At 35.8% G+C, this 25,757-nt stretch overlaps 2 protein-coding genes across 3 annotated transcripts; one reads left to right on the forward strand and one right to left on the reverse strand.

Annotated features, from left to right (window-relative positions):
- Nucleotides 1–6,590: 6,590 nt before the first annotated feature.
- Nucleotides 6,591–10,751, reverse strand: LOC131167387 (uncharacterized). Its single transcript, XM_058126192.1, has 8 exons — nt 10,428–10,751; nt 8,519–8,665; nt 8,320–8,435; nt 7,786–7,877; nt 7,545–7,566; nt 7,372–7,440; nt 7,057–7,125; nt 6,591–6,971 (listed from the first exon to the last, which is right to left on the reverse strand). The coding sequence occupies exons 1-8, from the start codon at nt 10,624–10,626 to the stop codon at nt 6,891–6,893; spliced, it is 795 nt and encodes a 264-aa protein (XP_057982175.1). The 5' UTR covers nt 10,627–10,751; the 3' UTR covers nt 6,591–6,890.
- Nucleotides 10,752–12,761: 2,010 nt separating this feature from the next.
- LOC131167388 (transcription termination factor MTERF5, chloroplastic) lies at nt 12,762–22,129 on the forward strand. 2 transcript variants are annotated; one of them, XM_058126194.1, is made up of 5 exons: nt 12,762–13,039; nt 20,089–20,138; nt 20,413–20,634; nt 20,729–21,331; nt 21,457–22,129. In XM_058126194.1, exons 1-5 carry the CDS (start codon nt 12,969–12,971, stop codon nt 21,474–21,476), a joined length of 966 nt encoding a protein of 321 aa, XP_057982177.1. In that variant the 5' UTR covers nt 12,762–12,968; the 3' UTR covers nt 21,477–22,129. The 2 variants fall into 2 exon arrangements, with proteins under 2 accessions (XP_057982177.1, XP_057982176.1); XM_058126193.1 differs by having other exon boundaries at nt 20,729–22,129.
- Nucleotides 22,130–25,757: the final 3,628 nt, after the last annotated feature.

Below are 25,757 nucleotides of genomic sequence, written 5' to 3' on the forward strand. Positions count from 1 at the left end.
TTGTAAAACTTGCTTCTATACTATATTTATATTCTCAAGCTACATAGTAATTTATTACATAATATCCATAATTCATCATCTGTATAATGTCCCGTTGTAAAGAATAAACTGATAAAAATAAACATTTCACACTGGAAATCATTTTAGAACTACCTAGTATAACATATTTCTCTTACCTGTTTCCTGCTAAAAATCCCCTACTATAACGGGTCCAACACTCGCAGGGTTCTCCACTCAACACCTTGAAAATCATAAATCCCATAACTGAATATCAATATTTCTTTACCTACATTATTTCCTACAACTGTCATAAGGCCAAAAATTGACTAAAAGGTCTTACCCTAAATTTGAGATGAAATCCAACTCGATCCCACCGACGATCCGCTCCAACAAACTTGAAGAGAACTTCGCCAGGAGCGTCGTGGTGGTTTCAGATCGTCGATTCAGCGACTGACGGAACCGAAATCGAAGAGAGAAGGAGAAGAGACCGTGGAAGAGAGAGAGAGAGAGAGGAAGTAATTGTGCTGAAAATCTGATAAAAAATCTGAATTTTCACTATTTATAGGGCCGGATTCGTCGACGAGACACATCACCTCGTCGACGAGTCCTTAAGTAATTTCGTCGACGAACCTTACCTCATCGTCGACGAACTTCAGACTGTCAAAAAACCCCTCTCGATATCTTCTCGTTGATGAGTCGTAGCTTCGTCAACGAGGTCCCCTTGTGCACTTGTCGATGAACTCCCTGTGTTCATCGACGAGGCCCACTGAAAAATCCTTCGGGTTATTCCACCCAAAATGCAATGTCGTCGACGAACACGAAACGTTCATCGACAAAGTCGGCTGCCTCTTTCTGTTACTATTTCCATTACTCTCCCTCGTTATTATTTAAATACTATTATTCTTCGAGTCACTACAATACGCCCCTTAGTAGAATCCCGAAAAACATGTCTAATTGCTCCACCTTGAACTTGAAACGCTTGATTGGGTATGTCTCTCTTCTATCACTTGGAGACATGAAATAAGTCCAAGCAATGCTTGAACTTCTCAAAAGTAACTAATTTCGTCAGAATATCCGCTACATTTTCAAACGTGTGAACTTTCTCCAACACGAGCTCACCCGAAGCAATCAATTCTCGAACCCTGTGGAACCTCACATCAATGTACTTGGTTCTAGCATGGTATATCTGATTCTTCGCCAAATAAATGACTCTAACAATCACAATGCAGCACCACTCCATCTTACGGTAACCCCAGCTCTCTAACTAAACTAGTAAGTCATAAGGCTTCCTTTGCAGCTTCGGCAACTGTCATATATTCCGCCTAAGTCGTGGATAATGCTACTAGAGACTATACCATAAATCTCCAACACACCGGTCCTCCTACAAGGGTTAACACATATTCCGTTGTATACCTTTTGTCATCCATATCTCCAACATAATCAGTGTCAACAAATCTCATAACTAAAGGAAAACCCTGTTACTTGCTGAACATGATGTCATATCCCGATGTACCCCATAAGTATCTAAGTATCCATTTAATGACTTCCCAATGTTGTCTTCTTGGATTAGAAAGAAACTTACTTACCCACTCACTGCATGAGCCAAATCTGGCCTCATACACACCGTGACATACATCAAACTCCCCACATCACTAACATAGGGGACCTTTAACATATCCCAAATTTCCTCATCCGTACTTGGGCAATCTGTAGTAGATAACTTGAAATGATTCGCCAAAGGTGTACACACTAGTCTTACATCAGTCATGCTAAACCTCTCCAACACCTTTTATACATAACTGTCCTAAGATAACCATAACCTCCTTGCAATTCTGTCACGGCGAATCTTCATCCCAAGTATTTTCTTGGATGAGCCAAGATCCTTTATGTCAAATTCTTTATACGATAGGTCATTTAACTTATTCATCTCAGTTAAATCCTTTGCAACTATCAACATGTCATCAACGTAAAATAACAAGAAAATAAGAAAAACATCCTTAAGCTTGTTCACATATACGTAGCAATCATATTCACACCTCTTGTAACCAATCTTGATCATGTAAGAATTAAACTGTTTATACCATTGCCTTGGAGACTATTTCAACCCACAAAGAGATTTCTTCAACCTGCAAACAAAATTTCCTTTTCACGGTTCAATGAATCCCTCCGCCTATACCATGTAGATTTGTTCCTCCAAGTCACCGTGAAGAAATGTCGTCTTCACGTCCATTTGTTCCAAATGAAGATCATAATGGGCTACCAACCCCAATACAATTCCAATAGAAGTATGTCGAACTACTGGGGAAAAGATTTCATCATAATCTATCCCTTTCTTCTATGAGTATCCTTTTGCTACTAACTGTGCCTTGAATTTTTTTCCTTCTTTTTCTGAAATTGCCTCCTTCTTCCTATATGCCCATTTGCAACCTATCAGTCTCTTCCCATCTGGAAGCTCGACCAAATCCCAAGTTTAGTTCTTACATAGTGATTCGATCTCCTCAATCATTGCACCCATCCACCTATCTTTCTCCTGACCGTGCATTGTCTCTTGAAAAGTAGTTGGATCGTTGCAACTAGTAAGGAAAACATAAGATACTAACTTTTCAAATCCATACCTTGGAGGCCTAATAGTGCGTTTGAATCTCAATAAAGGAATATCGTCGACTTGCTGATTTCCTGAACTAGAACTCCTTTCAACCATAGGATCATGATCATTTCCGTTGCCCTAAACTTCCAACTCCACCTACACAACATGTTCATCACTGCCCCAACTTTCTAGCTCCTATTTCTGTTCATTATACTCTTGAGTACGCTTTATCATAGCCTTTTCATCAAAGACTACATCCCTGCTGATCACCACCTTGTTTGCCATTGGATCCCATAACTTGTACTCCTTCACATCCTCTAAATATCCCAAAAAGATGCAACGACGAGACTTTTGGTCAAGCTTAGACATCTCCTCACTAGATACGTGAACATAGGCCGGACACCCGAATACCTTCAATCCGGAGTAGTCTACTGCATTTCTCGTCCAAACCTCTTCTGCTACTCTACCCTCTAGTGACGCCTTTGGTGATCAGTTTATCAGAAAACAAGTCATACTCACTGCCTCGGCTCAAAAGTTTTTCGATAGTCCTGCATTTAATCTGAGACACCGGACCCTTTCATTAAGAGTCCAGTTCATTCGTTCTGCCACACCATTTTGTTGAGGTATCCAACGTACTATAAAGTGTCTCTTGATGCCCTACTCCGCACAAAACTCTATAAACCGAGAATTAGCGTACTCGGTCTCATTATCCGATCTTAAATATTTGATTCTCCCCCCTTGCCAGGTTTTCCACTTCAACCTTCCAAATCTTAAATTTGGCAAACATACTTGATTTGTGACACATGAAGTAAACCCAAACCTTCTGTAAGTAATCATCAATGAAACTCACATAATACACATATCTATCCTTTGATGCAACTCTAACCGAACCCCAAACATCTGAATGCACATAATCAAGAATACTCTTTGTCTTGTGTTTAGCTGATATGAACTTTGCCCTGTTTTGTTTTCCAAAAACACAAATCCTACAAAATTCCAACTGACATGAATTCAAGACCTCCAAAAGTTTCCTCTTGTATAGTTCTTTCATGTCATGTTCCCCCATATGCCCAAGACACATATGCCACAAGACAGTTTCATCTAATTCAACATCTATGGCTGCAACTCCACCTACAACGGTAGTTCTCTACAATGTGTAGATATTTCCATCCAGTTTCTGCCCTTTCATTGCAGCCAGATTACCTTTCCATATCGTCAAAATTCCACCTTTAGACTTATAATTAAAGTCATTACAATCCAAAGTACCGAGTGATATCAAACTCTTCATCAACTCTGGTATGTCTTACATTACACAACGTTTTTACAACACCATCAAACATTTTTATCTTTACATTTCCTATGTCAATGATCTTACAAGAAGCATCATTACCCATAATAACTGATCCAGAATTCACTAACTTGTAAGTGCTGAACCACTCCTTGTTCGCAGTCATGTGATAAAAACATCCTGAGTCAAGTATCCAAGAGTTCGTTAGATTATCCAACCCCGCTAAAACTGATAGAACATCATCATCACTACACGTTGAACCTCTTTTTTTGAACAACATTCACAAATTTTGAAGTACCCTCATATTTCTACGAATTTCCGTTCTTCCAATCTGGACATTCCGGTTTCACATATCCTTTTTACCACATTTATAACACCAGATTTCTTTCTTCTTGGATTGATTTCGAGATTTCTGATTGGATCCATGTTTGGATTTTCCCTTGCCTCGCTCGTTATTACCCTTTACCACAAGTCTTTCTCATTCATCATATATTTTCAATATTTGATGAAAATTTGACAAAACACTTGTTACCTCTTCTAGATCAAGAGTTTTTTTTTTTACCACGTAAGAGTGGTCACAAGATTTTCATAGTTATAAGTTGAGAGCAAAAAGTTTAAAAACATCAAAACTTTGTCATCCTCATCAAACTTAACATCAACTCTCATCAAATCACTAATAATTTGATTGAAAGTATTAATGTGTTGATCTATGTTTGATCCTTCAACCATCTTAAACCAATACAAACTTTGCTTAAGAAAAAGTTAATTATTGAGAGATTTAGACATGTACCAGCTTTCTAACTTTCGCCATATAACCGCTGAAGAATCCTCCTCCATCACCTAATAGAGTACTTTGTTGGCCAAACATAAGCGTATTGTAGAAACGGCCTTTGCTTGCAATTCTCCCCATGTTGCCTCATCCATCCCATCAGGTTGAACACCAAGTAATGCCTTTCCCATTCCTTATTGTATAAGAATGTCTTTCACTCTCCTCTACCATAAACCAAAGTTCCCGATTCCATCAAATTTGACGATGTCAAACCTTCCAGAAAACCATCCCAATGTCATAACAACAATCTCTCTGATACCAATTTGTTGTGATATGGATGGGATAAATATGAAGCACAGTGGAATAAATATAAGAAATGAAACACAACCAGAACAAGAACAACAATGAGATTTACGTGGTTCAGCAAAGTCTACATCCACGAAAGTAATGACAGACAAATTTCACTATGAAAATCACAAAGTACTCAATACACTTCTCAAATGATTACTTTTACTATCAATATATGCCAAGAATGATATATATGTATGTATAATAGCCCCTCGGAGGTTTCCCTCCGATTACCCAATCACCCCAACATTCAAATTCAAAATTAAAGAAAAACTGCTCGAAGCCTAGAACTTCTCGTCGACGAGAACAAGGGATTCGTCGACGAGATCAAGAAGAACACTCGTCGATGAATCATTTCACTCATCGACAATCTCATTTTTCTGCTCTCAGTATCTCAGAAACTCTGAACTTTTGAGCCCCTCGGGATCTTCTCATCGACAAGTCTTTGTTGTCTCCTCCTTGACGATCACATGACACTCGTCGACGAACCCCTACTGTGCTCCCCCTTCATGTTTTTATTTCTTCTTTATTTATGAAATCCAAAGTATAAGAGTTACACCACAAACAACAAGGTACAAGAAGGGATGAAACAACATTGCCTCCACAATCAGAAGGCAAAATCCTTCAATGATTTTTTTTCATCCATGGGCAACAATATCACCAAAAACACGGAAACATATATTAACATGCATGATCACATACTCAAAAGGCCAAAAAACAAAAAGAAAATGAGGAGAAATAGTTCGTGAGATAAGAATGGGCGATGCCAAACCTGAATAAACTGAGGACTGCTCGTCTCAGGTGAGATATGCAGATTTCGTTTGATCTGCATGCATTGGATCCGCAGGTGCACAAAGATTTTCCACAATGTGAGAGAGAGAATACCATAAAACTTGAGGTTAAGAAACAGCTGAGGGCTGGAGAGGACTTCCTCATCAGATTTTCCTCTTTTTCGGATGACTGCCCATTCTTTCTTCAAGTAATGGCCATTCCAAGGGAATATGCTTTCTCACTTCTAAAAGCATTGTCGTTCCATTTCATTCTTGGATACCAAGCATACTGTAAGGAAACATACGCTGTACATGCTCTCAAATTTTATTTTGTATGACTATACTTCAAAATTGAAAAATGGAACAGATCATACAACAATCTCAAAACAACAACAGAAAATAGCAAATAGGATCCTTTCCAAGTGGTAGACCAAGAGCTCCAAATTAAAACTCTCATTATGGAGCATTCAGGATTTCAGGTTGGAGCATGACATGACTAGAGTTCATTATTATTCACTTGGATGGTAGGAAGGAAAATTTGGGAGCATTGATTTTTACCTTTTTGGTTGAGAATTAAGAAGCATTCTGCAGACCAAATAAATAAACAAAAGACACTAGCATCATCCTTTAGGTCTGTAAGCATAACAGCATACAACTAGAAATTTACAATAACTGGAAATTCCCTAGGGTACCAAAGAGATGCCTATAAAATATAGAGAGCTACATGCTGAGTGAGGCATTTGCAAAGACAAAGCGCACAGAAGTTCATGTGTTTCTAGTGGTATTTTGTGCCTTGTGCATCTTCACCTGCGCTAAAAGAAAGTTCCATGGAAAATAAATTAAGAAAATATCTTATTAATATTGATATCTGCACATCATATTGTATTGACTAATCATCAACTTGAAAATATAAATATATAGTTTTTGCTGATGACAGCTCTTCATCACTTTCCCACACACAGCTTTCACTCACTTTTTCACGGTGCTAATCAACAAAACTGTTAAAATTTTCTCAAAAAGAATATAATCTAGAAAATTGCTGGCTAATTGCACTTTTGAGATTTTTTTTTTTTTAAAGAAATGGGTCCATGACGAGAAAAAAATCAGTAAATACACAGGAACCATCAATTAGCCTTCATTGATCTCTTTCTCCTTTGCCTTGCACATATCCTCTGCTGACTTGACGAACTTCTTGGTTAGCTCGTCAACCTGGGAAAATGGACGAGCACATGATGGTAATTAGTACAAGAAAAATATTTTGCATTAATTCAACTTTCATCAGCTGATAACTCACTTCCTTCTCCAATTTTTTTACAGTATCCTTTGGGAGACTTGAACCAGCTTTCTTTATTGTATCCAGTGCCTGCAAATGCCAAAGTAACAACTGCTTAAATACATTAACAGCATCATCTTTTTTCAATATGCAACATGTATGTAATAAAGTCAAAGGAGTTCTTTATATTTCCCATAAGCCCAAGCAACAGGGGTTCTTCTATCATTGCACACTTTTCTGAACTCTGTTTCCAGCATTAGTACTTTTGTCATATTCATTTGTCACAAAGTTCTTGCACCCTTATGATTTCAGAATAATGGTTGGTTGTGCATATACCTTTTGGCGAGCCCTTCTAATACTTTGTTTAACATCTTCACAAGATTTGGAAACTACCTTACACATAGCCTGGTTCAAAAGTCAAATCATAAGATGTGAACAGCAAGCAGAACAAAGACTAAAAATTTTAAGAAGTAAAAAATGAATGAAGGGAAAATTTATTGGGACCTCACCTGCATGTGTTCCTTTGTTAATCTGGTCATTGCAAAGAATAAATACATATATCAGTAAAGAACTCAACTACTACACAAAATTCTATGCAAAAGTACATGCCTCGAAACAACACAAAAACTAAATTCTTCAATATTTTTATCAATCAAATAAATGATTTTTGTACCACTCCAAGAGGCTTTGGTTAGCCCTCATCTTTTAGATTTCTTGAGATATACTTAACAGAATGAAACTAGTGCTTACGGTGGAATAACAGCAATCAATCGTTGGCCATCGTCCCTGGGGTTTAATCCTAAAGGAGATGAAACAATTGCGTTCTCCAATGCTTTTAAACCCTGCAAAAGCAAATGGTCAATGTGTTAAAACTTCAAAAATTTGCCGTCAACATGTTGCTACAAACATGTTCAAGAGTCTGTTTGTGCAACGGGAAATGTGTTGGAGCAGCTTATCTTAATTTCAATCCAAATTAGAATATATTATCCTCAAAGTTATGCCAGGTTAAATGTGGACATGCACCAATAAAGTGGAAAGTTCGCCAGCATATTAGAAAGTTCGCCATATTTACCAACTACTTTAGTTAATTATTGAAAACATCCAAATCATCTAGAAAATTTTGTCTGGTATGCACAGTGCACAGAAACACAAAATTTAATTAAAATGCCAGCCAAAATGTCAGATTCCAGGCATATACGTCAAAACAGATGCTAATGAGATGGAAGAATAAACTGTAAATTCAAACCAAACATCAAATTTCTTGCATAAGATACATTTCATTACATTTGAATCGTAAGGAGTTACTGATAGAGTTTTTGAATCCATGACTGAAACGACAGCTAACCGATTCAAAGGCATCTTCACTCCACCAGTTTCTACTATGATGTGATCAAGCATTCCTGCAAATACATATAAATGACCAAGTCAATGAATTAGAACACTGAATTAGAAGTGTCTACATGAATGTGCAAAGGCACTGTACCTGTAGATGCCCTTCCTGTACGTAGTTTGCTTAGATCTCGTGACAACGCAACCACTGCTGCATCCATCTGTGATGAAGCAGTGGTCTTAATGGTAGAAACAAAATCTGGTGGAAGTTCAACTTTTTTGGCATCATCATTGTCATCCCCTAAAATATGTACATGAAAAGAAATAAAATTAGGGAGGCAATGGTGAAAATAAAGTGATTGAAGTTCCATATTATGTATAACTGCATAAGTAAATGCATCTATCTATACATGCCCACCTGCAAAATTACACAAGCAATATCATCACTACAACCACCAACCGCTAACACAAAACTAATTTTTATAAAGTATATCCGACATGGTAATAAAGGAACAAAAAATAATAGGATTCCGCAAGCCTCTTAAAGTCCATTGTGAACATAGCATGCCAGCAATATCATTAACTATATACGGCAAAAAAATGGGCATGTTAACTTGAAGCTATAAAATAGGGCACACACTTTGAATTCCTCCTCCTAGTGCCATTTATTGTGCATGCTACTCTTTTCCACATTTTTATATTACTAAATGCATCAACTGATACATGTCCAGCAGCAAAATTACATCAGCATATTTCGCTACAGCCCTCAACATTAACACAAAAATTGATTTTTTTACTAAAGTTCACAAGCAATGTGATCATAAAAGGAACAGAAGATAACAGGATTTACCCAAGCCTCTTAAAGCTCGTTTTTAGTATGCCAGAAATATCATCCACTCTAATGGCGAAAAAAGGGGCATCTTTTAATCTATGTGCACTTTGAATTCTCCTAGTGTCACTCGTGCTGTCGTGCTCGCTACTCTATTCAAGTTTCTTCTCAAAGCTTTTATTATAGTCAGATATGGTGGATACCAGTCCCTATCTTCTTTCTCATAAGTGTATGTCCAGAATAAAACTTTCTTCTATACCTTAAAAAAAAAATCTACTTTGTCTTCATTGTGTGAATTTTCTGAAAAATAGCCAAACAAAAACACCATAAATTGAAAATGAAATTCAATGTTATGGCCAAAAAATAAATAAATAAATAAAATAACGTTGAACATGCAGCCCAAGGTGTGCCCAAAGTGTTTCCATTTCCAGTCAGATAGTCATATATGAAAAACTGCAAATGGAACATAGAAAACAAATATAAATCACATAGTGCACCGCATGATAAATATCTATGAGGTAACCAGATAGAATTTACACTGTTTGGTTGGGGAAAAGGTGGATAGAAGAAAAAATAAATTAATATAGCAGAAGATGAGAGGAAAGAAAGTGGAGAGAAAGAAAAACAAAAACAAAATTATTCCATTGTCAGTTACAGCTTACAATAATGCAGTGGAAGGATCACTTTTAGAATTTGTTCAATGCTGCATTTGGAAGCATGGATTTGAGTCGTGGATTTTAGATTTGTGTGAATTTGGACAAAATCTAATATAATTTTGTATTATATTTCATCCAAAAAACCTCACAAATCTAAATTCAAGGCTTCTCCCAAACAAAAGGTAAGTGTATTTCTATTTCTATGAGTCACTCCATTTCTCCTCAAAATCTCTCTGATCTGGGAGAGGAAAATGGCATTTTCTTCCCTTCTTTTCCCTCCACTTCTTCCTTTCTTTTCCCTCCAGTTCATCCAAACCAGAGAAGTTGTTGGAACTTCATTTCTTTTCTGTTCTTTTTTCTGCATTTCTCCCCAGCCAAATGCAGAATAGGAGAATTGAAATTCCATCACCATAGATACGGCGTGAATTCAAAAGCAATCATGCCATGAACAACAAGATGTTGAAGAACTAACCCGTGAAATTCACACGAAATAAATTACAAACAAAAACAATCCGAGCAATAAAATACTCAACAACTCCATAAATCTGGGAATAGATCAAATTTTGAAATGGGTTTACTTGATTTTTTTCCTTTAGAGAAACCCCTGCGACTTTCTCTGAGGAAATCAACGGCGGGTAGCTCGGGAAGCGTTCTTCTAGCACCGGAGTTGCAGAGGCTGGAAGAGAAGACAGCGTGAGAGAGGTTGCGGGAGAGGAGAGAGCTCCGAACGAGAAGGATGTTCCTGAAGGAGAATGCGTGTCTGAAAAAGATTGCCATGGCTCTATTATTTCATGATCTTTCTACTACAGCAGTGACAGAGACCAGAGAGTCGGAGACAGTTCCCCGCTTACTAGGGTTTTAGTAAATCCATCCTCCATAAACCCTAAGCAATTACAAAAATACAGGTAAAAAATTAATAAAGTGTAAACATTAAAATTTATATTTTTAAAGTTTTGAAAATGTATTATATAATGAAGGTGAACATTAGCAATTGTATTTTTAAGGTTTTGAAAAATATATTTCCTTAAACTTCCTATTAAAAGAACTTAATCATCTCTTTCAAAATTACAACTGTATTTAAAAATTAATCTTACTCATTAATAAAAAATAGACGGATTATATAATTAAAACTAGGTAAAATTATTAAAAAACCACAGAAGCATCTCATTCAAAAATATGTTGGTCAGAACTATTTTTCAAATTAATCATATGTTGAAAAGTATTAGCGGTGCACATAATAATGCACTAGAACTTTAAATTATCGAATTTGATAAGAAACATTTTATTAGTTTATTAGATTGTGCTATTTTTTATACTTTTATGAAGATTATTTGTTGACATATGTATTAATATATATACTTCTCGTTGGATGCCCTTTTATTATTGGTCTTCATTAGACAAACTATTACTCCCAAAATGTAATGATTCGTTTGGTTTTAATCATTCTTTTACCGAGTAGATGTTGATGGCAAGTTTAGTTTATATCACAATTTCCTTATCACGGAACCATTGATTATGATTGATCTACTCAACTAATTTGACCAATATCAACAATCTAAGAGATAAGCAAGAGCTCCCTTCAAGATGGAGTAGGAGTAGAAAATGAATGAAATTAAAATTTGAATGGGAAACTATGATGAAATCAAGTGGTAAGTTCGATTACATACTTCTCTTTATTCTATTCAATTCATACTTATCAAATATATAGTAAGGAGTATTGTGCAATGTGCGACAATTATGATAAATAGTATGAAAAATAAAAAGATAGACAAAGCAACAAAAACACATGAATTTAACGTGATTCGATAGTATGCCTACATCCATAGGAGTAAGCGTCGGCTGAATTTCACTATTTCAATTTAAGTTTACATCTTATGTATTTATATTAATCCTGACTATACATGGATATTTAAAAAATTCCTCAAAGACCTATATACCTACTTTTCTTATACATATATTCCACTTAATATGAGTCACATATTAAAACAAGAAGAAATATGATTCCAACCTTAAATTGGAAAAAAAATGAGAGCTCGTTGTGGATTAAGGATTCAAAGCTTGCCAATGATGATGTTTTTTTCTTTAATATTTCAAATTCATACTACCACTTTAAATAAAAATGATGTATAAATGTATGGATTACTTTACAAAAAGTTAATTATTCATATAAATCATTTTTTGCCATTAAATATCTATAAATTTAATTTCTTCAAAAACAAATGAAAACTAATAATTAAAATACAAAACAAGCATTAAAAATACAAGCATTGTCATAATATGTTTTTTTTTTAATTTTATGGATTCAAAAAAATAAACCAAAAATGATGCCCAACATGCTCAAAATTTGGCCAATATCTCTAAAAACAAAGCAAATTAAAATTGAATTGAACATGTTCATTTTTGTCATTAAATTAAACAAAAATTAAAAAATTACTAAAATAATAAAATTTAGACAGAAAATACAATGAGAATAGAAATTAATTATAATTATTTTATTTAACTACTATATTTTGAAACTCACTTTTTAATATAACAACAACAACCCCACTGTACATGATAATAATTATAAAAATGATTGTTTGAATTTTGTTTAAGTTTTTAAGAATTTTTTGAGTATTTTTATTTTAGTTTATTTTAAATTCACAGGTCATTTATTTTATTTTGAATAAAAAATTTGTACAAATTAAATATTTTAATCTGTAAAAATTAATTTATGATTATTGAAAAATATATATCACAAGTTGCATAACAATTAAAATGCACAAAATATGATTTTTATTTTTTGTAAAAAAAAAAAAAAAAGCAAAAATAATCAAGTTTCCATTTTTTTTTTTTCGGGACACGTGGGAGGGGACCGGGCTCCACTCCCGTCGCGGAGGCCACAGAAGGCAACACGGTCAACTCTCCGTCGTATCATTTTGAAAAATTTGTGGCACCCATTGCAGCAGCCTACCGATACTGGGTCACCCCCATATCCAAATCCTCCTCCTCTTCCTCCCCTGTTCTACTCATCTTCCTCGCTTTGCCTCCTATGTAATCCTAAATACCCATTTCATCCCTCTTCTTCCTGACCACGTTCTTGAACCAATAAGCATTTGTCTCATTGTCCGAAGATTATAATGAAAGCTTTCTCTGCTATCGGCTTGTCCGAGTCGCTGTTTCTGTCAAAGGCCGTTCTTCCCACCGCGAGGTACTCTTTCAATACGACCCGTCTTCAAATTGACTCTGTTTCTGTTAATATCAATGTGTTTTGAAATTCTGATTGTTGAGAAAATTTTGTTTATTGAGAAGTTCTTAGTTCGCGGGTCTGGAAGCCCTTTTGATAGTTTGGTTGGCCAATGCTTTGGGTAGTTTTTGTTAGTGTTTGTGAAGTATTTCCTTGCTCCGAAGAGCTCACATGGTGAAATTTTTTTATTTGAAAGCAAGGGAAGTGCTTTGAGAATGCTGAACCAGCGGGGGGCTTACCGAAAGAGAAGATTAGTTTAACACACTGGAAATTATTTAAAATGGTTTTCTGAAAATGCTCCTCATCCCATAAACTTCTGGTTGGTTTTCAGAAAGAAAAAGAAAGGAAAAGGCCTAAACATGGCACCATTTGTTAAGCATTTTGAGCGCTTACATCACATTTTGTTTGTAAATGGAATGGGGTGAGAATGAAATTGCTACTAGATAAGGATATAATAGTTTACAAAAAAAAAAAAAAAACAAAAACAAAAGAAGTGATCGATGTCATTCTAAGGCAAATTACTAGGCGAAAGTTGTTTATTACAACCAACATAAAAAGGAATTTTTATTCCCAAATCTCACCATTGAATTTGCATTCTTATGCTACTCCATATTGGTTGGATGTTGGAGTTACGCTGAGTGTTACTTGATAATTAACTAAGAATAACTCTCTCTGAACTACTATGTCTGTTACTGGTTATCTAGTGCCGGCTATCAGTAAAAGATATATTCTAAACAGCAAGGGAGACTGATCGCTGTGATTAGGTTTTCCAATTTTACCAAACACTATTAACATGGTATCAGAGGATGGTACTGAGACCTAAACCAGTCACAGCCACTGCCAAACCAAACGATAAGCCTCACAACACTATGTATGTATGCCAACGTAGGAAGGCTGTCCACACCATTTTAGGCATGAACTAGCTCCACCAGCCATTGGAAAACTGAGTAGTTGCTGGAAAATTCCTGGACAATGCTGCTAGATCAAAACCATATAATCCCCTTGAGTTTTTGCAGAACCAACACCATAGATACCCACAGATGAAGCCAATATAGATCCCTGAAATCCTATCACCAAATGTTCTCCCTTGCACACTCAAGCCGTCATGTGCTAGCCAAAGCCTAACAGCTCTGGTGTCACTTGCCGATGCATGTCATAAAAGCCCTGTTTTTGCTCCAATTTTGATCCCACTTGGTTTGAATACACATGTAAACCATAATTTCACGTTGTGGGCCATGAATTTTAGTCCACAATCCATCATCTTTAGTTGTTTACTTGTGGCACTCTGTTAATTTTCATTTGGCACCTTTGGTGGTTGTTTGCTAGTGTAGCAACTTAGTCCATTGGATGCCGAGGTAGTGTGTCATGAGCCGAATACTCCTCACCCTACGAAGGCTTAAGCGGCACTAATTATATTTAGTTGAAAGTACTTTGCTGTTTCATGACAAGAACAACTTTACAATCATCAAACACAAACTAAGCGGAAGCAGTAAATAAGAATTTATGTAAACATGAGTAATGCAGTAAACTCTAAAATAACAAAATTCATTATTCACACTTCAGTAGGCCACATGTGTTTAGTGAAGAGGCAAGAGCTTTTCCGAGCATCTCATCTACTCGAACTAAACTAGACCAAGTTCAAAACAGCCCCAGTGGGGGCCTCATATGCTGGCTTATCATACACACTATTTTTTCACAAAGGCATTATTCTATTCGTGGAGTAAACCCTGCGCTAATATGCGCTAGCATTTACATGATGGTTACCCATCCCATAAACACAAGACAAGCCTTCAATAGCAAGCATAATGCCTTGAATAATCTCGGCTTGTGACATTCTCTCCCACTGATGTGGTCAACATCCTCATATTTAACCCTAGGTACTCTTCAAATTTGTCCATGAGTGGTTCCATGTTTCCCATTTACTGCTGATTTCATCATTTTCAAGGCCGTCCACTTTGCTAAGAACTTGTGCTGCTTCTTCCTTGACGATGTAAACGCTTTGTTTGCAAGATTATCTTTACTTTTTGTTTGTTAGGTAGGGAGGTCTTCAGTGGTGCTTTGGTTGATTGACATCGGGTCGGGTTGGATCTTTAGTGTCATAAATAAATGGCTCAAGGCAGCTGACAGGATGCACCTTCGTCCTGTCATTTCTCCCGTAGAAATGAACCAGAAAACGGAATTGACACCTCCTTAGTCACCTTTAAGACTTCCATTCCAAGTATCACTTTGAAATCATCCTTCCGAACGATTGTAAAATATGCATGTCCAGCCCACTGCCCAAGCTTCAAACTTGCTTTGTTGCCTACGCCCATTGTAGGTTGAGTTGCGGAGTTGACCGCTTTCATTTGTCCTGAGTCCTTCTCCAATTTTGAGTTGAACTTTTGCTCTTTCCCTTGTGAGACAAAGTTATGGATAGTCTCAATATCCATCATAGGACGGTTGCTTTTACATTTATCCAAAATCCACAAACATTAACACTTTAGCCCTAGTAACTTTTGTTTGTTTTGTTTGCCTCGCTAATATGTCGAGTAATTGCTTTGCACCTGTCCTTGGGGTTTCCTTCTTATATCATCTTCATCATTCAGTCCATGTGTTCCTCATGCAATGAAAGCTTGTAAGGCATTGAACGGTTACTTGTGAGGGCAATTAGCAAATTTGTGAGGACGTTGACATACGAGACACGCCATTCACCTATTTATTAATGCACAAAAGAAGCAAAAGGCGTGCAATTTTGTATTAATGTGTAAGCCTTAGTATGTATTAAGTCGGCCTTTTTTGAGGCCTAGTATTTTACACTAAGCTTCGAAGCATTTTAGGCATACCTCATCTTAAAGTGGGCCTTAATTGAGACTTTTAAAGTATTGATAAAATCAATTAATTGTTCCACTTTTGTTGTTATTCAAGATTTGAAGACGAGGGAATGGAGGATGTGAGATTGCTGGAATTTACTACCTTTAAGTTGCTATCTCTGTCTACGACTTCTATGACTTGCGCCACTACTGTTACACCACTTAAATTCCATTGTCACCATGATCATCCTTCATTGGACAAGTTAGATTTCTACTTTGAGTTTTTGTGTTTAGTTTTGAGTTGGGTCTTGTTAATTGGGAAGGCACCATTGTGTCTCGTTTGCTTCTTGAGTCAAGGTGAGCTGTTAGATCTTTCAAGTTAGTCCATTGTGATGTTTGGGGTCCTAGTCTTGTTGCATCAAAGTTAGGTTTGATTTTTTTTTATTTTTTTTATTTTGTTGATGGCTGCTCAAGGATGACTTAGCTTCATTTAGTAAAGGATCGTTCTAAGTTATTTGAATTCCTTTTGTGCCTTTTGTCCTAAAGTATTGCCTTCTATGAGGATACTTCACAATGATAATGCTAAGGATTACTTCAATGCCTAATTCACTACCTATATGACTAAATTTGGTATGATTCGTGAGTCATTTTATACTGACACTCCACAACAAAATGGAGTTGTAGAGAGGACTAACAAACATATCTTCAAAGTCACTCTTACCTTGCTATATAAGGTGAATGTCCCAAAGTGTTTTTAAATGATGTTATGCTTATTAGTTGCTTTTTTTCTCAATAGAATGCCATCCTTAATGGTAATGTCCCTTACTTTGTTCCCTTGTAGTTGCTCTATTGTTCTCACTACCTCCTTGTATATTCGGATGTGTCTTTTGTCCGTTAGTTAAATCCAAGGTGGATAAATTGGATCCTTGTGCTATCAATTGTAATTTTTTTTGGGACAACTTTGTACTCAAAAGGGATATCCTTGTGCTAATGTTATCTTCTTTGACACTACACCATATTTTTTTGATTCCTAGAGTTATGATGCTGACGTTGATAGTCCTTTCCTCTTTGTCTTCCAAATTGCGGCTAATGTTATCTTTTTTGAGATTACACCTTATTCATCCTTTCATGTCTTTCTCTTGAGTCCTTCTAGTTGATTGGATCATCCTAATTTGTAGGTGTACACATACTCAAGGGAGGAGAGCTTCCTCCAAATCCTAATGCTATGATTTATGCCTTTGGTTTTCTTGTTTGATGGTCCAATTACCCATGATATTGACCTTCCTATCTAGTTTGGAAAGGTAAACCCAAAACCCAATCTCTAACTATGCTTGTTATGATTTCCTTGTCACTGTTTTTTTGGATTTTTTCCTTCCAAAATCTGCTTCTGAAACCTTATCCCATTGTGGGTGGAGGGCTAAAATGGATGAAGAGATATGTGCTTTGCATGTAATGATACTTAAGAAATTCTGATAAGTCTAGTTGCATTTCATTGGCTGTGTACCGTAAAAGTCAGTCTTCATGTTTCTGCGGCTCACATGAATGTTTGCCTTGTTGCCAAAGGGTATACTCAAGTGTATGGATTGGATTGTTCTAACACATTCACCCCATTTGCCACACTTGTGTCACTCCATCTTTTTATCTCCTTAGTCACCTCTTTCATTGGCTTCCGCATCAGTTAGATATGAAGAATGCGTTTATACATGGTGATTTTCAAAAGGTCTATATGGAGCAACCTGCTAAGTTTGTTGCTTAGAGAGAGAGCATTTTTGTGTTGTTGTCTAGAAAAATCCTTATACAATCTGAAGCAGTCGCCTACAACATGGTTTGGTAGGTTTCGTGTAGTGGTGCTTTGCTAGTGTAGGATTTTGAAGGTTGTTTTTATGGATGATATGGTTATTATGGTGATTCACGTAAAAGGTGCCCCTGAGGGAGGTCTATTGTATAAGGATCATGGTCACACTTGTGTTGAGGGATATATAGATGCAGACCAGGCGAGGTCATTCTTTGACAAAAAGTGGTAACTTGGTATTTTGAAAGAGTAACTGTGGTTGCGTGGTCAAGTGCGTAGTCTGAGAATACGGCCATGGCACACACTACATGTGAATTGGCTTGGACATGTAGGAAGAATTTGGTTTTCACATTCACAACCTATGGAATTAATATTTGATAATGAAGTCGCTTGTTTACTGCCTCTAGTCCAATATTCCATGAGACGACGCAACAAATAGAAGTTGATTGTCATTTTGCTTTGGAGAAACTTGTGTAGAAGCTCATGTCAACCACTCATATGAAGTCTGAATACCAATCTGCTGATTTGTTCACTAAATCTTCGGTGGGTGCTTGGGTTAAATTCATTTGTAACATGCTAGGAGCATATTATACTCTAGGTTTTTTTTTTTTTGGGGGGGGGGGGGGGGCTCTTACCAGCTATTTAGTGTCAGTTATTTTGTTCTATTACCTTATGTTAATAAGCGTGAGTTAGTGAGAATATGATGGTTGTTATGATGTACATGGCATATATTATTAATAGAGAGGGAAACCTATCACTGTGATTAGGTTTCCAATTTTACTAAACACTGTGGCAATATCCTTATACAATAACTATTCCATTCCACTCCATTCTGTTATGGTGAACTAAGTGTAATGTTAATATATTATTTCCCTTGTTTATTTGCCACAAGTGTTATGAATTATGATGCTCATTTATTGATATTTGAAGTTCCAAAAACTAATGTTGCTCATTTGGAAGGTTTTTATTTTTAGGGCGTGTCATAGCAAGAATTACATACAAAAAGTAAACTTCTGAAAAAAAAGTTCTGTAGCATTCATTTGGTTGTATGGGAAATAATCTATACTTCAATGCCAAAATAATAATTAACAGTTTCTTTTAAATCGGGATTAAATTCTGAAAAGTTCTGAAAATGATGCTGCATGAATTTAGGCATGATGGCTATGTGCTTATACAAATTGGTTGGCTTCAAAGTCTAAAGGATATTTCTTTATGAGTATTCAGTCTCTACGTAAGGAAGAAGAATAGATACAGGTATAGATTTTTTATTTTTTTTTCCTTTTTAAGAGGTAATATAGTTACCCAAAAAAAGTTAACACCCTAGTATGCCACGAAGAAGTATGAACAATCTGAAACATTATACATTCTCATTCTGGTACTGATCTAGCGATCCAAAGTTTTAATTCAATATATCCCTAATGGCATATATTTTTGTGAGTAAAATTGGAGCATTATTGCATTATAATTTTATTTTTCAGTCATTATAAGCCTACTTTACCAAAGAAAATCTCCTTTAGATTTATAAATACCTTAACATCCTCGTTTAATATAGCTGTTTCGTTAATATTTTTTCATGTATTAAAGTATATCCCTAATGTGCTGCATTTTAGAGCATGTGTGTACTATGGTCTCGCTCCCATTTCATGATCTGAAACATTCTGCATTCTAGGTAACTTTGAGTTCCTTCCCTTCAGACTACAAACACAATCATGATTTGTGAATTAGCAGGAGTATACCCTATCTTTTTGTTCTGGTCTATTTATCAACAAGAAAACTTGAATGGATGAAGCCTTGGAAGCAGAAAGCACCTTTGTGAATTTAAAAAATTTTCATCAAGTAAGAAGTGCTGTAAAGCCTGTAATCATATCGTGGATATGAGTAGAACAATTAGAACAGAGAGGATTGGACGTTTTGTGTCTTTTGAATTGTGATATTGCTCCTTTATAAAATTAGAACAATGTTTTAGATGATTTGAACTCTAGGTATGTTCAAAGATGGATCATGTTAATGATTGGATGCAGTGAGAAGAGATGAATTAGTGTGTGGTAAGAGGAAGAGGAAAACTGGAAAACAAAAGACCTATTTATTTATCTTTTATTTTGTGGAAGGATAGGTATAGTAATGGTCTTTCAAGATTTGAGTAAGTCTACTTTTTAACAATCCTCTTGTATTGTTGATTATGGTGATGCCATTTTGCCATCATAGCATGCTTCCAACATTTGTGTTCAACTGCTGACTAGAAACAGGGTGGACAGTATTTGTCTCTGTGGAATGTCTGAACTTCTGATTTCCCCTTATTCATTTGAGGCTTACAAAAACAGCAGGAATAATATATTTCCATCTTCTTTATTCTTTTTGCATCTCTGTGTTTTATTTTCTGTTTTCTGATTTTTCCATCTTCTGAAAATTCATTTTGCTTTTTTCGCATACAGTTTCCAGGTTTATTTTCCTACAAAATTCTTCATTTGCCACGCAAAGTTTGGTGAGCAACTAATTTTCTATCCTCTTTCATTTAGCTGCTGTATTAATATTCCAACTTTCACATGGAAGCTGAAAAAATGTACATGCTATTAACTTGTTACTCCATTGAATAGGCAGCTGAAAATTTGAGACAGGGAAGCTGAAAAAATGTGCATATTATTAACCTGTTACCCTGTTGATCTGTTTTGATATAGCGGCAGCTGAATCTATGATAGAAAGGCTGGAAAAAAGTGCATATTATTAATTTGTTACTCTGTTAATCTGTTTTGATATAGCGGCAGCTGAATCAGAGAGAGATGAGCCCTTCGGCTGGAGAGTGGTTCCTCCAACCTTGTTAGTTGCAGAAAAAGAAGAAGCCAAGGCTGTTCTAAGCTTGTTCTTGAAAAAACAAGGTCTTAGCAATGCAGTTGCTGCAAGAACAATAAAAAAATCTGACCTCCTCATTGACCACCTTGTCTCCAGGCTTCATTCTGTTCATAAATCTCGGTATCTAGTAGGTTAGATTTCAGAAAATCACTGCTTACTGTAAGTTGTGCAGATAATAGTATCTGAAGATTCCGCCCCTACTAACTGATCCCGTTTGCATTGCAGGACGAGAGCTTACAACTCTTGAAATCAGGGATGCTCTTATTCCGTACCTTGAAAACCTCCTTGAAGGGCATGAAAATGTTCTGTTAGATGTAGTGGAGAACTTTCCAAACCCACCTACCAAGGAAAGATCTGTTGCTCCGGTATTGCTGACCAATTCAACCCTAGATTACAAGAAGCAAAAAGCTGCATCTCGAACTCATGCAAGTGAGACTGGACCCGAGGGAAATCTCCGACCGCATATACTGTACCTTATAGAGCTCGGCATGGAGCTTGAGCAGATCAAGAAAATTATTCGCAAGTTCCCTGCTTTTGCCTACTACAGCTTGGAGGGGAAAATCAAGCCAGCAATAGAGTTCTTTCTCGATCTTGGAGTTCCAAAATCAGACATTCCTAGCATCCTTATCAAAAGGCCTCAATTGTGTGGAATCAGTCTGTCGGAAAACCTAATACCCACCATGACATTTTTGGAAAACTTGGGCGTGGACAAGAAACAGTGGGCAAAAGTTATATACCGTTCTCCAGCATTTCTCACTTACAGCAGGCAGAAGATGAATACAACTGTGGAATTTCTCCGTGAAATGGGACTTACTGCAGAGAACATAGGTAAGATTCTAACACGTTACCCAAACATCATTAGCTACAGTGTGGATGATAAGCTAAGACCAACAGCTAACTACTTCTTGTCACTTGGGGTTGATGTTGCGTCCCTTTTGTACCGATGTCCACAGACTTTTGGTCTAAGTGTTGAGGCCAATTTGAAACCCATCACAGAATTCTTCTTGGAGAGGGGATACACTATGAGAGAAGTTGGAATCATGATTTCAAGATATGGAGCTCTATATACATTCAGCTTGGCTAAAAACTTGATACCAAAGTGGGAGTTCTTTTTGACGATAGACTATCCAAGATCAGAGTTAGTCAAATTCCCTCAATATTTTGGTTACAGTTTAGAAGGGAGGATCAAACCAAGGTTTGCACTTGTGAAGGAGCGTGGAGTGAAGTTGCTGCTGAATGAGGTATTGTCTCGCACAGATCATGTGTTTGACAAAGCTTTAAACAGGAAAGGGAAGAAAATGCTGCACAGCAAGGCCTCAAGGGTTTCAGATAAGAGTGATGATCTTCACTCGGATGTGGAGCAATAAGACTGTTCTGTGTACATAGCAACCTAACTCAAAAGAAACACCAATGCAATGCCCATGCTATTGTCAGATCAAAAAACGTTGAAGCAGGTGCACTGAATGGACAGTAGAATAGTGGATTTAACATATTGTTTCTGAGAATCAGAGAAGATGTATATATATTTTTTGTTTTTGGTGCTGCATGCCTGCATCTGCAAACCAAGGGCAATGAAGTGTTGTTTAAGCTTCTATAATCAAATTTGAGAGTATGCTGTCTGGTGCATGATGCATAACGGTCTGGTCTGAAGGTTACTGTGCCTGGTTAGCTTCTTTCCTCTTTTCATTCTTGTATGCATTCTTTAATATTGTCAACAAACAAATCTAGTCTCTCTGACTTGGGATCTGATTTCAATTCCATTGGGTTGTGATTTCAAAAAATAATGATGCTGTATTTTAGAGTGTCAATTTTGAGACTTGAATTTAGATTTGTGTGAATTTAGACGATATTTAATATATTTTTGTATTATATTTTGTTTAAATTCACACATATTCAAATTCAAAACCTCTCTTAAAACATGGTTAGACGACTTGGGATGAGGAAGCCTTTGGAGAAGAATGTCTTTAGGGGTCTTAGGTCACATTTTCATTGTCATCTGAAAGTGTTGGTTTAAAAATGAGAAGTGATCACTAGAGTTGTTTGTGATGAGGTGTGGATGTATTTGGGTGGAGTTGAGTTGGAATGAGGCAAACTCAATTCAAAGATGACTCAAGCTCGACTTATCTTGTGTTTATTGAACTCGAACTTTATCTATTCAAAATTATTGAACTTGAACTTAAATTTGAGTTGATTAAACTTAATTTGGTTATAAAATAGTAGTAAATATATGTGTAATTTCAATATAACACTGGTACAATATAGAAAAATAGACTCAAGTAAAAAATGCTAATTCAATTTGCAAGTGATATTTTAAATTCGATGTTTGCATGTCAAGTTACTTGGGTTGCTTGTGCCTGATTAAGATCTTAGTCAGAGTCAAACTCAAGTACTTCACAAGTTATCTCAACTCCTATTTTTAAAGAAGGCGTTGATTCTATTTTGGGTTTATTTACTAAGCAACAAGTATCAATGGAGAATATGTATTCACTCAGTGTATGGGATTGAGAGTTCATAGTTTGAATTTGGATTTATGTAAATTTAGATATATTTCAATATAAAATTATATTGGATTTCTTATAAATTTGAGAAAATTTGAATTCAAAATTCTAACTCTATGCTTTCAAATATAATATAGTGTTTCTTGATCCTTCTCCTTTTCTTTTTTTTTTTGGATCAATTGAAAGTTGAGTTTGGGCTACGGGACAAGAGATCTCCCATCTCTCATTCCACATCCATTCCCACCCATCTTGAGATTTGAACTTGATACTTATAACAGGATATCTGAAACTTTGACTGTTGGAATGTCTGTTTTGGGCAACAGAACCTATTGGTTCTTACATACTAGCATATTAAGAGTTACTGGCATACTTATTTTGATATGCTCTTAAGGTATATTTTTTTTTGTAACTTGATTAGATTGAGTTAAGCACCTGTAACCCATACTCTGTGTAATACAATTGTGGAATAGGACTAGCAAAGAGGAAGGCTTTTAAACCATTTACATGATATAATGTTGGTTGACCCCCTTTTGTCTAGCCAACAATGGCTAGACAAAGGTTGGTCGCTCACCCCACAAATCCAAAGAACCATACTGTCCTTTATTTATTTCTTCTCCTATTATGTTATTGTTTTCATTAAGGTTGTGTCGGAAAGCATAAATTTTGAGTTTTAAATTTCAACAAAATTAAATATAATTTTATACTCCTTTTGTTTAAATTCACATAAACGTAATTTCAAACTTAAAACTCCAAACTCTCAATCACCCCACGGTAGTCTTTGGGAGTATGAATTTTGAATGGTCAACTCGAATTTATGCGGATTTCAGATAGACTTAGTGCAATTCTATATTACATTTTTTGTTTTAACTTCTACAAGTTCAAATCCGAAATCCAAACCCATGTTCCCAAATGTAAGATAAGATAGTACTTAAAACAATGAACTCTGAAACTTAAATTTAAATTTGTGTACATCTAAAAGGAATTGAATATAATTTCAAGTGAATCTTGACTCAAAATAAATGCATAGGACATACCAAAATAATTGAATTTAGTTTAATTCAAAATTTAATATAATTTAACATGAATCCTAACCCGAAATAAATACATAGTACATGCTAAAGTAAATAGACAATGGTAACACTAAGAATAATTGTAAATTCCTTATTTTTAGGGTTACACAAACGAGCCGAGTCAGGTTGGAGCCGAATAAGAGGACACATTACTCTACATAAGGCGTGGCCACGTGCGGAGTAGAAGTGGGCCTGCAATTGCTGAAATGGGCCTACATGTGGACCTTATTAATGGGCCCTAAACAAGGCTTGGGTGGGTCAAAATGCATTGGGGTTTGGGACAGTCGGTTGCCAGAATAGCAATTAGGGCTCTCCTCCCGAGGGTTAGGGTTCTTCATAATTATAGCTAAGCCCAATTCCAGGGAAGAGATAAGCATGAGTAGCAAAGTAATAAATAATAAAAATAATTATTATTATTAACCTTTGTTTGTAAGTATGAAATATTGGACTTCAATTTATGTGCGTTTGAGTAAAATAAAAAATTTTAATTTTGGTTTTAAAAATTTAAGATTCCAAATAAATAGTTAAATAATTTTAAAAATTTTTGCTTGTAACTCAAAACAAAGAGAGAGATCGAGAAAAATTACATTATTACTAGATCTTTTATTTTAGAATGTGGGAAGTTTTTATTTATTTTTCATTTTTTTGTGGGGGGTGGGGGACGGTGGGTTAGCTTGCATAAAATAAAATATTATTTTTTTATGACCCGAGAACTCCATATCACCACCAAGTCACATCGGACCTCATGGTGCGACACCAAATCCGAAGGATGTTTAGTACTTAGTAGACTCTGCCACCAACATTTCGGTAAATTCTTGAATCTGATCTTAGGGGCAATGAGTTCGAACCCTTGACCATGTGGTAGTTAAAATGTTGTTATCTAATTAATTTTGTTTTAGTAAATGGTAAGTATTACAATTTAGGGCAATTACAAATTTGTATGAGTCGCACGCGTGCCTTTGGTTTGAGGTTTTTAAAAACGAGACCATTTATGAAATGCGATATCAAGCATTTTTTTATATTTTATTATCTATTAGTAGTCATTTTATATTTACTCATTGTTTTTGTTTTTAAAAATTTTGAAATACTTTTACTATTAGTTATTTTTGTATTTTAAAAAATCATGGAGAAGATAGTTTGTGAGCGTCATTACTAGTAAATTTTAACCGAAATACAAATTCACAATTGAATTGTATTTTCATTAAGAAAACTCGCTTAGGATTGGTATTTGATTCCCGTATTGTGAGAATTTTTTTATTAAATTTCATGAATTTAATTATATTAGCCTATTTTTTTCCCCAAAAAAGGAAATCTGTTACTGCCAATGAAATCTTAATTTGTCATTAACTATTAATTACTAAAAGATCTCCTTAATGCCCAGGTGACATTATTATAAACCATACCTTATGTGAACAAACACTTCTCTCTAACTTTATGAGACTAAGATTTGAATATCCTTTTGAAACAATCTATTAATGTGCAAGATTAATCAAGCATAAGCCCCCACGGGTATGGTGCGGTGGAAAGACATTAGTACGTAAGAAGGAGTATCGGGGGTTCAATTTCAGGTAGATTGTAAGAACCCGAACCGTGATAATGGGTTTATATATATAAAGAGAGGGACATTTTGGTAAAAGAGCAGATTTGTTGACGAAGCCGGATTTCGTCGACGGAGCCTGTGTTCTT

This window comes from Malania oleifera, chromosome 11 (assembly GCF_029873635.1).
Source record: "Malania oleifera isolate guangnan ecotype guangnan chromosome 11, ASM2987363v1, whole genome shotgun sequence".
Lineage (NCBI taxonomy): Eukaryota > Viridiplantae > Streptophyta > Magnoliopsida > Santalales > Ximeniaceae > Malania > Malania oleifera.